At 40.3% G+C, this 12829-nt stretch overlaps 1 protein-coding gene and 1 pseudogene across 5 annotated transcripts in view; both read right to left on the bottom strand.

Annotated features, from left to right (window-relative positions):
- Nucleotides 1-238: 238 nt before the first annotated feature.
- The window catches only part of DSN1 (DSN1 component of MIS12 kinetochore complex), a 31839-nt gene continuing 19248 nt past the window's right edge, over nt 239-12829 (bottom strand). For all 5 annotated transcript variants that reach the window (XM_059706077.1, XM_059706074.1, XM_059706075.1 and 2 more), the window contains 6 exons: nt 10720-10807; nt 7554-7613; nt 7084-7158; nt 3018-3159; nt 1746-1833; nt 239-1216 (listed from right to left, as the gene is read on the bottom strand). In XM_059706077.1, the coding sequence (XP_059562060.1) occupies nt 1113-1216; nt 1746-1833; nt 3018-3159; nt 7084-7158; nt 7554-7613; nt 10720-10807 (557 nt within the window). In that variant the 3' untranslated portion in view covers nt 239-1112. The remainder of the gene's footprint in view (nt 1217-1745; nt 1834-3017; nt 3160-7083; nt 7159-7553; nt 7614-10719; nt 10808-12829) is intronic.
- On the bottom strand, nt 3214-5535 carry LOC132240285 (protein FAM136A-like; annotated as a pseudogene).

A 12829-nucleotide genomic window follows, 5' to 3' on the forward strand; every position in this document is an offset into this window, starting at 1 on the left:
GCCAAAGTTTAAGACTTAACATTATAACTAGGTATTTAAATGAAATAGGTTTTATTTTACTAGGAGGATCAGAGAATAAAACATTAACAATAAATTAGTTGGTATTTTATCTAACTAATGCCAAGGTTTATCTCTACACTACTGTTCACTTTCACAATTAGCAAATAATCTTATTTTCTAAGACCTCCCTAACTTTTAATTGTTTTATACACTCAAAATACACACAAAGACAAGGGAAAACTTTTAATTATGTACAATTTTATAATGCAGATTATTAAATACAAAGAACAATGAATCCAAGACTTAGGATGTTGACTCAATACTAAAAACTGAAGCACATTATGGGCATTAGAACATAGAGAATGGGTAGTATTTCCTCAATTTGGACATCCTGTGAAGTGATATACATATCCACCTAATATAATCAATGCCCACAACTTTTATATCTAAAATCACCCTGAGTCACACTAGAAAATTAGTCTCATTCCTTTACAACCAGAACCCAATCTGACCCCTAAAATGTTTCACTGGATTTGATCCCAAATGACTTCGGATGTTTCAAAACTTGAAAAACTTCTATACAAGATGAAGAGATGTGATCACAAAGAATATTTAAAAGACTAGACTACTAATTCTAAAGGTCATTCCAAAATAGGAATTTTAATTATCTTGCACATTCTTGGAAAAAGTGTCCATACAACATTCTTTTGGATACAAAAGTGTTGTAACTCTTTTTTAAATTGATTTTAGAGAGAGGAAGGAAGAGGGAGACAGAGAAACACTGCTGTGAAAGTGAAACATCCATCGATTGCCTCCTGTACACACGATTGCCTTGTGTTTGATTGGGGATCAAACCTGCAACCTGGGTATGTGCCCTGACCAGAATTGAACCCGTGACCCTTCAGTGCACTGGACGATGCTCCAATCAACTGAGCCACACCAGCCAGGGCAGTGTTGTCACTTTTAGAAAAAAAACCAACGTGCTCTTCAGCCAATTATCCTCAAAGGCAACAGGTACATATCACCAGCTTAGGTTGCCACGCATCCATGCGCTGGAGCATTCTTTCCATGTCTCTCCTCTAGAGCACCTTGTGGCACAAAGATGCATAAGGTCACTGACAAGATTTAGAACAATGTGCTGTAGGCAGGTTTTGTAACTGAAGCTTGAGCAGTTTTCGAGCTGGTGAAGAATCTAATTGTTGCGTACTTCTCTTGCCTACACAGGAAAGGAGCCAAAAAATAAATTTCAATAGAATTCAAATAAGATTTATTGCAAACTTACTGCATGGACACTGTGCCAGACTGAAGGGCATTGCAATGACAAATAAGAATCTCCGTTCTCAAGGAGATGACAGCTGGTAGGAAAGCCAGCTATAACTACAACCAAAATACATTGTAATAAATAAAAAAATGAAGGTATGTATAGCAATAATTTAGGGCTGGAGTAAGCAAGGGCAGTGTCAGTGAATTTTTGAGGAATGAACAGAGGAAAAAAGGCAATGAGTATTTCTTAAATCTCAGATTTACTAAAACAAGATGGTTTGTGGGAATTTAATTCTTAGTCTACTGTGTTTCTATGGAATTTCCCATCAACTATGAGTACCCTCAACATAATAGTTACTGTGAAAGAGGGGGAGGGGGAACAAACCACTTGATGTGGCCTTACCCTTTGAGACCATGTGCTAAGTAAGGGCTGTTTAAACCTGAAAGGTTAACCCTCTAGTCCCCTCAAGAGATACACTTACTGAGTTGTACTGACATCTTCTGGAAGCACTGGGCACTTTCGTCCATAAAGGCATGCAGCTGCTTCACTGATCCTTGCAATTCGTCCATCTGCAGATGAAAGACAGCTATGAGCTATAAGGGTCCACGGCTTCTTTGATGTTCCTCAAACACACCAGGCAAGCTCCTGCTTGGGAGCTTTGCTTTTGTTGTTCTTTCAACCTGGAATGCTTATGTCAGACATTTTCTGTTTGTTCCTCCAGATCCACACTCCACTCCTTCACACTGTTCTATGCCCCAGAAGGCTGACCGAGATAACCTCTAGGATCCCAAGTCCTCTGAGTTCTGGGCGGGCTTGGTCCGGAGGGTGCCCAAGTAGGGAGGAAGCTGAATAAGGTCTGCATATTTTTACCCAGGCCTGCTCAGGAAAGGATCATTCTGAGTTAGCTGTGTCTCTTAACTGAAGGTCATGGCTCTCTCAAAACAGCCCACTATGTGACTTTCTCCCCTCAGGTGCCACAGTAACTCTTCCTCCTCTCCTCCCTGCAGGCCTAGGGGTAGTAAGAGCTCAGCTGCCCCACGTTCCTTCACTAACCCTTATGGTTTCCCAATATCTACACTTTATACATAGCCCCTTATAAACTCTCCTTGAATTACACTTTATCAACTACTTCCTGCTGATACTTGGAACGATAAAATACTAGTACTATTCTCTCAAATGTCCTCATGGCTCACTTCCTCATTTCTTTCCAGTCTCTGTTAAATGGCACTTTAGAGGGACTATACAACTGCACTGTATAGTATCCTACTGCCCTCCTGTACACTGTCTCCTTACTCTGTTTTATTAACACTCATCACCACTTAGTATTTGTTTCTTTTTTTTTTTCTTTAATATATTTTATTGATTTTTTTACAGAGAGGAAGGGAGAGGGATAGAGAGTTAGAAACATCGATGAGAGAGAAACATTGACCAGCCACCTACTGCGCACCTCCTACCGGGGATGTGCCCGCAACCAAGGTACATGCCCTTGACCGGAATCGAAGCTGGGACCCTTCAGTCCGCAGGCTGACGCTCTATCCACTGAGCCAAAGCAGTCTGGCATCTCTTTTTATTTTTTTTAATATATTTTATTGAGTATTTGTTTCTTTTAATTGTCTCTCCATGTTTCGCCAAGGTAGAGTTAAATATACTTACCTTATCTTATTAAACATATTCTCCAGGTCTTTTCATTTCCAAGGATGAGAATGTAGCAAAGCTGGATAACTCAACCAAATATAAACATGAGCCAACTCACCACCAATTCCATACAATCGAAGACTTTGTTCTGGCTCTGTAATATTTTCTGGTAATCAGGCTTTGTATTAAGGACTTCATTCTGGGAAGACCCAAGATATGCTGTAGGTTCAACTTCAGTCATATTTGTTTCAGTTGATCCTCTAAAAAACAAAGGGAGTTTTTAAGGAATTTTTATAATCACTTTCTGCGGAAAATAATGAAAGATCACCTAGGGAAAAAGACTTCATTAACCTGAAGCAATATTCTTCTTATTAACAGTGGGATCTAAAACCATTATCTGGTATTAATTTTTTTAATAAAGAAAATTTGATTTGATTTAATTTTTAGAGAGAGAGGAAGGGAGACGGAGTGATAGAAATGAGGAAAGAGAAACATCAACATCAAGCAGCTGCCTCTTATATGCCCCACTGCTGGGGATTGAGCCAGTAACCCAGGCATGTGCCCTGACCAGGAATTGAACCTGCGATCTCCTGGTGCATGGGTCAACACCCAACCACTAAGTCACACCGGTCAGGCCAGTATTAATTTTTTTTTTGGAGGAAAAATTAAACCATATTTATTTTATTTCTAATTTAAATTATTTACTGTTTAAAGTATTACCTATGTCTCCTTTTCCGCCCATTGACCTCTCCCCGACAGTTCCCAACCCCCAAACCTTATTTATTTTTTAAAGCCAGACCACTGGGAAAATATATCACAGTCCTTAAACAGCAAACAGACAGGCTATATTATCATTTCAAGTAATAAGTTGGTAAAAAGATAACAAGGTCCTTATCAAAATTGTAAGGTGCCAAAGCTGGGGTAGGAATACTGTAGGCCCCAGGCAAAAGTGGTATTTGGTAATGGGGGGTTGCCCCTCTTTTGCTCTAATGAAGCAACAATTCACCCCTGAGTTGCTTACTTTTTCTCCTTTAACCTTCCTGTTGCCAAAAGATTATCTTAAGTAGGGCTCTGTTATTTGAGGGGGTTACGTAAGCAATACTGAGTTTAGGTTTCATTCCTGAAAACCAGGTTTTTCCTAAATCCAGTACTGCATAACTCTTTTTAAAAAAATATATTTTATTGATTTTTTACAGAGAGGAAGGGAGAGGGATAGAGAGCTAGAAACATCGATGAGAGAGAAACATCAATCAGCTGCCTCCTGCACACCTCCTTCTGGGGATGTGCCCACAACCAAGGTACATGCTCTTGACCGGAATCAAACCTGGGACCCTTCAGTCTGCAGGCCAACGCTCTATCCACTGAGCCAAACCAGTTAGGGCTACTTCATGACCTTTAATGAAGCAACCAACAGTTCCTCCTTCACTGTTCATTCCTGGGTAGTGGTGTAGGGCACAATCAAAATCCCCTTTCCCTTGAAGATAGAGAACCACTATAAGATTGTCCTGTCACTCTGCTGCAGACAAGCTTAGGGCCCATCATGGCAGTCAGTGAGAAGGAAGATCTGCTCCCATACCCAGTGTGACATTGCCTCTCATGTTTCTGTGGAGTCTCCAAGCTGGAAGATGTAATGTGTGAGCATTTAAGATGTGCACATTCACAACTTGGGCAGAAACGGATATCCAAAGAAACCTTTTGAAGTTTTTATCCAAACTACCTCCCCCAACTCCACATCTTAAATTAACTTTATGCCCTTGTATATAAAACAAAACCAAGCAAAGTAAATATTTTTCCACTTCTAAATTAGTAAGATCATGGGTTTTGTTTCACAGCTTATGGGAAATGGTGTGGTAATGCTTCTGGTAAACAGAAGGTTGCAACAAACAGAAACACCTCTCCTCAGATTCTACTAGATCACTGGTAGGCTAGAGGGAACTGTCAGCCTGTTGGTATCTCAAGGGCTCTAGCTTGAGCTGAGAGAAATGCCTACTGCCAGGATAAGCATTTGCCACATCAAAAACTCTCTGACCTAATTTTGAGCACCAGTTTTTTCCATTTCACTTTCCAGGATTAAAACATAAAGAACTGGTGTCCAGAGGCAAGTGACACATGCTTTAAACTTGCTGCCATCCTTAATTTCTTCATCTATAAACTTTGCTTAAAAGACCAAAATTCTCATTCTTCATTTTAAATAGATTCCTGCCCTCAGCCTCCATGGCCAGTGGCAAAGACTTCTGTATCTGAATGGATGAGAGAGACTCCTTCATCTTCTTGGTCATGGCAGGAATGAGGTTCATATGATCATCCACACACTTGGTCACAGAACCCTCCAGCTGCCCCTTCACCTGACACTCTACTCCCTGCATCTATTGAATCTTTGGCTTTGTCGTTGCAATCCATAGTGCACCAGGCCAACCGGTCCTGGAACTTCTCCCAATTGCTGGTAACCAGGGCCTGGGTTTGAGTCAAAGGTGCATGGAAGCACTCAGTGCACCAGTGTACCTGCTGCATGGACGTGGCTGTCCTCACAACAGCCAGCACTGCACCGGACCATGAGGCCCTGCATCTTCCGGATATTCTCTTTCCAGACTCTTCACCATGGTGTCCATCGCCTCCTGCACCCGAAGCTGCCGCAGGTCCGCCTTGGCGACCCTGAGCTGCACTGCGCCACGATGGCGCCCCCATGGACTCCATTAATTCTTTTACACCACTGGACTCCAGCAAATGCTAGATGCTTCATGTCAGTTAATTCCATTTAACAATAAGATCCATTTACAAAAGAACTACAGTTGGGGTAGTGTAAAGCCAAAGCTTGCTATCCTTAAGTCAATGTCTATGATCTTTCACCAAAAAAATGCTAGGATACCTCAATTATCTAAAATAGCTGAATATATACTCTGGTTTCTCTTCAGATCGCATAAATCTTTCACCTTTTACTAAAATAGCTGAATATAATGGAGAGTTCATAAAAACTGGTGACTCTTTAATAAGAGCAACTACTACAATTCACTGAATGCCAGACATTGCTAAGCACTTTCCATTTAACCTCATTTAACACTCAGAATAACCCCATGATATAGATACTAATTTTATCTCCATTTTTTAAAAGATATTTTTTATTACTGATTTCAGAGAGGAAGGGAGAGGGAGATAGAAACATCAATGACAAGAAAAAATCATTGACTGGCTGCCTCCTCCACACCCCACACTGGGGATCCAGCCTGCAACCCAGGCATGTGCCCTGACCAGAATCAAACCGTGACCTCCTGGTTCCTAGGTCAAAGCTCAACCACTGAGCCACGTCAGCCGGGCTTATCTCCATTTTTAAATGAGGAACTTCAGGCTTAGAGATTAAGTGGCTTGCCCAATATCACAAATGAAGTAGTATTAGGATTTGAACAGAAGCAACCTGCTTCCAGAAGCATTCCTCTTAACCAATAAGTATGCCATATCAAAATTTTTTATTCTGAAACTGACATATCTTATACATTATGTCTTCATAAAGAGAACATGTCCGGGTTGAATAAAGTAACTGATAACCATCAATGACTGCACTGGGGAAGTTTTTCAAACTGTATTCCTCAAAGCACCTCTCTACTAAGAGGACACTTTTGCAATTAGAGTTTTAGCTACCATTTTGTAGTTGGGTTCCTACCTAAGATTCTGTTTGGAAAAAAAGATTAAAAATCACTAGCTTAGATGGCTAACTAAACAAAAATCTAGCACTTTCCCACTTTATTGTGGCTTTAAGACCCAGACAAAGATCCTCTCTTTCCATCACCCTCTTTCATGTCTTTGCATTTCCACAAAGGCCTTGGCTAGGGTTCTCTCCCACACCTACAGCTCAAAGGCCATGTACCCACTAAAGTCCCCTGACTAATGTTTTTGGCCCAGCCCAGGAGTCCAGGTAAAAAGCAGAGATGTACCTGTCTCCCACAGGATGTAGAAGGCAGCCAAAGACACAGAACACAAGCAACTCTGTTCTTTGATTGAACATAGTGATGCCAGCTCCCTTCCTTTCCTTGACTCTCCATTTAAGGTCAGAGAGTGCTAATAAATATTTTACAGAGCTGTGATTAGCCTATAAGATTCACCATTTAATTTGTGTTAATGAAACTAAAATTAATTCAAATCAAACTCCACAAAGTGAAAACATAGTTCTGATTTCTAATCATAGATCTAACCTGGATAAGATCTCCTCAGCCTCCTTCTGATAGTGCAGCAAGAGCTGATCCCAAGTCTGACGTTCTAAGGAAAACCTATAGGATCAGAAAAAAAATTCTGTTAATTTTTGATTATCTCATTCTGAATCACTCAGGTCACCAATAGTACATTAGGTATCTACTGTGGTTCTAAGATGTGAATAAAAAGGCCATTAAAGAATTAGACACCATGACGGTTTTAGAGGATATTAATTTAATCAAATCAAACACATGTTCTTAAAATTAAATTAACATCCTTATTCCCTAGACTCCATTCTATGAATTTGGCCATAAGCACAGCCCATAAGATCCCAATATGCAGCTAACTTCCAGTGCTGCTACACCAGAATTGACACTCAAAACAGGATGTTTATTATTCATTTTCCCAGGTTTAATTATTTTCCCCAACTGAACTTAGATTTTTCAATAAAGGTTCATTCATTTTCACTTACTTTGTTATGTATTCCTTCATCTCAGCCACTGATGCTTCCAGAGACAAATCTGATGCTTTTCTGGAATACAGATAGCATTGTGAGATAAACACAAATTTTTCAAGAACACTTGCTTTTAATATGACAACTTATGTAATTTCAAAGGCAATAAAACATGTTCAGAATTTATCTTTTGCTCTGATGAATGTGGCTTGATTGGTTGAGCATCGTCCTGTGCACCAAAAGGTCACAGGTTCGATCCCCGGTCAGGACACATGCCCAAATTGCAGGTTCAGTCCCCGGTTGGGGTGTGTACGCGAGGCAGCCAACCTGTGTTTCTCTTTCACATCAATGTTTCTCTCTCTCTCTCTGTTTCTCTCCCCCCGCCACCCCCCCACCCCGCTTTCTCTTTCTCTAAAAAAGAAAAAAAATTTATCTTTCGCCTGGCTGGTATGGATCAGTGGTTGAGTGTCAACCTATGAACCAGGAGGTTAAGGTTCAACACCTGGTCAGGGCGCAGTCAAAACTGCCTTTCCCTTCAAGATAGAGAACCACTGTAAGATGGTTACCACAACAACGGATTGCGGGCTTAATCCTCAGTAAGAGGCATGCAGGAGGCAGCCAATCAATGATTTTCTCCCATCACTGATGTTTCTATCCCTCTCCCCCTCTCTCTGAAATCAATATAAAAATAATTTTAAGTTCAAACCCTAAAAAATAAAATAAAAATGTTACATTAAAAAAAAAGAATTTGCCGAAACCGGTTTGGCTCAGTGGATAGAGCGTCGGCCTGCGGACTGAAAGGTCCCGGGTTCGGTTCCGGTCAAGGGCATGTACCTGGGTTGCAGGCACATCCCCAGTAGGAGATGTGCAGGAGGCGGCTGATCGATGTTTCTCTCTCATCAATGTTTCTAACTCTCTATCTCTCTCCCTTCCTCTCTGTAAAAAATCAATAAAATAAAAAAAAAAAAGAATTTATCTTTCAACAAATATTTATTTCTTAGCCTCTCACTTTTATACTAGATCTCTTCATCTTTTCTCTCTCTCTCATCAATTCCAATTCACACATGGCCAGATGAACCTTTCTTAAAATATTCCTTTAATTTCTTCCTTGCTTAAAAACTCTGTGACCCTCTACTGCATTCAGAAGTAAAACCTCCTTAATCTGACACTTAAGAATCTCTGTTCTTGCTCCATACAGTTCATTAACTTTGATTCCTACTGTTCTCTTTTATCTATTCTGTCCAATATAATCTCACTCACCCTGACCCTGAATATCTGGGATTTTCAATCTCTCAATTCCTGTTCACATCAGTTTTTAGTGTCTTCCCCTTCCACCAATCAAAACCTTAACATCTTTTAAGGCCCAATAATACTTTTTCATATGACTGTCTTGTCTTCCTCCTTAAACTGAAGCTATCGCTGTACAGGGACTTACACTAAGGGCTCAGCACAGCTGAGTGACTAATTCGAATGGAAAAGCAGCACTGAAAATGCCAAAATTTTGCAGATGTACTAGTACGTGGTACACTACCTGACAAAAACAAATGAATTGTTCTACCTTTCATGTTTTTCTACCAAGGCCTATGACACACAGCCTCTATCAATGCTGGCTTATGGCTTAAATACACTGCATTAAAAGAGACACTATGTTAAACAAATTTTGTTTATTTTTTTTATTGGTCAAAAAGCCTTTATGTTTTTATTTAGCTTTCTGATTCTATGCTTGTGCCTTCAACACTTTCACAACAATTTTCAGCTCCTAAATAAGGAAAGCACACTTGATCCTGTCGCAGGCAGATTTAGCACACATGGATCCACCATAAGCCCTGCTGACATGTTTTTTCATTTTAGACAACCTCATTAGAACTTTAGGTCTCATAGCACGAGTTCCACAAAGTTGCCTGGGCTCACACCATGTGCAGATTTTGGTGCTTTTCCAACCTTCTTGGTATAAAGGTAAACAATGTCTCAGGGTTTGGGACAGCCTAGTTTTGTTAGAGGCTGTATTGTAGAACCATCTCTGGTGGTATGTCAAAAGCTGGACCATTCTGAATGCCCAAAGACTCTGTCCCCAGAAGAATGAGTCAAAATATTTTTCATTACCCGAATATCAATGTTAAGTTTAAGGATAGGTGGAAAAGTAGACCTTTGCAAAGTCAAAACTAGAAAGTTTATGATGTAAGCTCTAGTGACATGATTTACTGCAGGGCAGGGCTCCACCCATATAGAGGAACTACAAGTTTAGGGGTGGGATTTTTAAATTCTCTTAATATTCTTGCTTGTAAACAGCTAAAGAACTTAAGTTTACAGGGGAACCTCAGTTCTCCAACTTAATTTGTTCTGAAAGGTTGTTCAAGAAGGGATTTAGTCAAAAACCAAAAATTTTTCCCATCCTGAGGTGGAGGGTGGGGGTGGGCTAGAAGGGGTTAATGGGGAAAAAAAGAGGACATCTATAATACTTTCAACAATAAAGATTTTAAAAATTGTTTTTAATGATTCCCTATTTTAACCTTTTTTATATACAGTACTTGTCTAATGTACTCTTTTTGTTTGTTTGTTTTAAGCCTCACCTGAGGATATTTTTCCACTGATTTTTAGAGATACAAAAGGGAAGGGAGGGAGAGAGACACAGAGAGAAAAAGAAACATCACTGTGAGAGAGACACATGGATTGGCTGCCTCCCATATGTACCCTTGACCGGAATCAACCTGGGACCCTTTGGTCCGCAGGCCCAAACAACTTGTTAAAGAACCAAATTGTTTGAGATGGGAGACATTAGGAACTGAGGTTTGGCTGTTGCATGGCTAGCAAAAATTTGAAGAATGCTTTTCCTTTCATCTTTCCATAGCTGGTTCCTTCTCACCATTCAGATCTAATAGGTCTCAATCCAAAGGTAAATTCAGTAGAGATCTAGCTAACCCACCCCCTCAACTCACTATTATTGACTTCTTAGATCACTATTTTAAATTATTATATTTGTTTGACTGTATCTCCTATTAAAATATATCAGAACAAAATACCTTGTTTGACTTAGTTATTTATCACTATTATCTCCAGCATCTATAAGAGCCTGGTATGTAGAAGATGCTGAATAAATGTTTGATGAATGAATGAACAACTGTATAATTACAATAAAAAGCCTTAATTCAATTGAAATTTATGACAGAAGGGCAATTGAACTTACTCTTTTGTATCTTCAAAACATTTCTGTAGAGTTCCATTACTTTCCAGTCTGTCTGCAAAATGTTTTAATTCTTCAGAAAGAGAAGATGCTAGAGAGAACAAAATTATATGTTATAAACAGAATATAAATTTTCACAGGAAGCTGCTGACAAAGACCTCATACACTTAAGGTAGTCTCAGCTCTAGGGTCCCGTCACATTCTGACACTCTCACCTATTCAAAAAGGTGGTATAAATATGCAGAAAGATTTAATCTTTTTGGGGGGTAGATATAGATAAAATGTAAGACAATTCCTCTTTATGACATTTATTGATAGTGTTTTTTAGATCTGACTGGTGAAGAAGCAGTTAAAAAGATTTATCTGCACTGACATTTCATTCTTTTCAAGAGATTTGAACTGCTGGTGCTAAAAGGAAATATATCACAGAAGACAGGCAACAGGAAAGAGTGTTATAAAAAATGTTGAAGGCAAATAAAGCATTATAAGCATAAGGTAAAAACAGTTTTCTGCTTATACCTGAAGAGTCCACAATTACATTCAGGTGAAGAATAAGGAAGGAAAAGGATGTTAAATAGTTATCAAGATAACCTTGACATATCTATTCTAATTATGGTGATAATTTCAATTCTGAGATAATTTTAATTAACAAGTGAGTCTGAGTTCATGTATTTTCTTGGTTTTTAAAGTGGATAACTGAGTATTTTGACTCTGGGTGACTGTGTAGTTACTGTAAGGCAGGGGTCCTCAAACTTTTTAAACAGGGGGCCAGTTCACTGTCCCTCAGACCGTTGGAGGGCCAGACTATAGTTTAAAAAAAAAACTATGGAAACCAAGATGGCGGTATAGGTTAAGGCCGGATTGCTGCCTCGAACAACCACTTCAAAAAACAACTAAAAGACGGAACGGACATCATCCAGAACCACAGGAAGGCTGGCTGAGTGGAAATTCTACAACTAGGAGGAAAGAGAATATCATACCCAGACTCAGAGGAGGCGCAGTGCTGAAGTGAAATACTCAGGTGCGGAGTGCACTCGGAGCGGGCTGGAGGCTGAGGGCGCGGTTGTTGTTTTCAATCGGGAGGGAGTTTCAGACTCTGAGCTCCAGATCCGGGTGAGTCTCTACGGACCCAGACTCAAACGGGAGAAGTGGGACTGTCTGGCTTCGGTCGGAACTCGAAGGCAGCTTTCTCTCCGAGGTTTGCAGCGGTTGCTGGGACTCTGTGAGGCAGAGCCCCTAGGGATGGAACTGAGAGCAGCCATAACTGCTCGCTCCGGCCCGCCCTGTAGATCCCCGGGGACCCGCCCCGCCCAAGCCCTGCGCAGAGCCATTTGCTGGATAGCCTCAGGCAAACGCTAGATTAGCACCGCCCTAGAGATCCAGCACAGAAGCTCTCCCACTGCAGACACAGCGGACTCTCATAGCCAGTTAGCCTGGAGGTCAAATCACCCCCGGTATTGCCCATATCAATCAAGGCTTAACTACAACAAGACTGTGCACAAAGACCACTAGGGGGTGCACCAAGAAAGCATAAAAAATGCGGAGACAAAGAAACAGGACAAAACTGCCAATGGAGGATATTGAGTTCAGAACCACACTTTTAAGGTCTCTTAAGAACTGTCTAGAAGCCGCCGATAAATGTAGTGAGATCCTCAAGAAATCTAATGAGACCCTCGATGTTATGATAAAGAACCAACTAGAAATTAAGCATACACGGACTGAAATAACGAATACTATACAGACTCCCAACAGCAGACCAGAGGAGCGCAAGAATCAAGGCAAAGATTTGAAATGCGAAGAAGCAAAAAACACCCAACCGGAAAAGCAAAATGAAAAAAGAATCCGAAAATACGAAGATAGTGTAAGGAGCCTCTGCGACAGCTTCAAGCGTACCAACATCAGAATTATAGGGGTGCCAGAAGATGAGAGACAGCAAGATATTGAAAACCTATTTGACAAAATAATGACAGAAAACTTCCCCCACCTGGTGAAAGAAATAGACTTACAGGTCCAGGAAGCGCAGAGAACCCCAAACAAAAGGAATCCAAAGAGGACCACACCAAGACACATCATAATTAAAATGCCAAGAGCAAAAGACAAAGAGAGAATCTTA

The sequence above is a fragment of the Myotis daubentonii genome, chromosome 8 (genome assembly GCF_963259705.1).
Source record: "Myotis daubentonii chromosome 8, mMyoDau2.1, whole genome shotgun sequence".
Lineage (NCBI taxonomy): Eukaryota > Metazoa > Chordata > Mammalia > Chiroptera > Vespertilionidae > Myotis > Myotis daubentonii.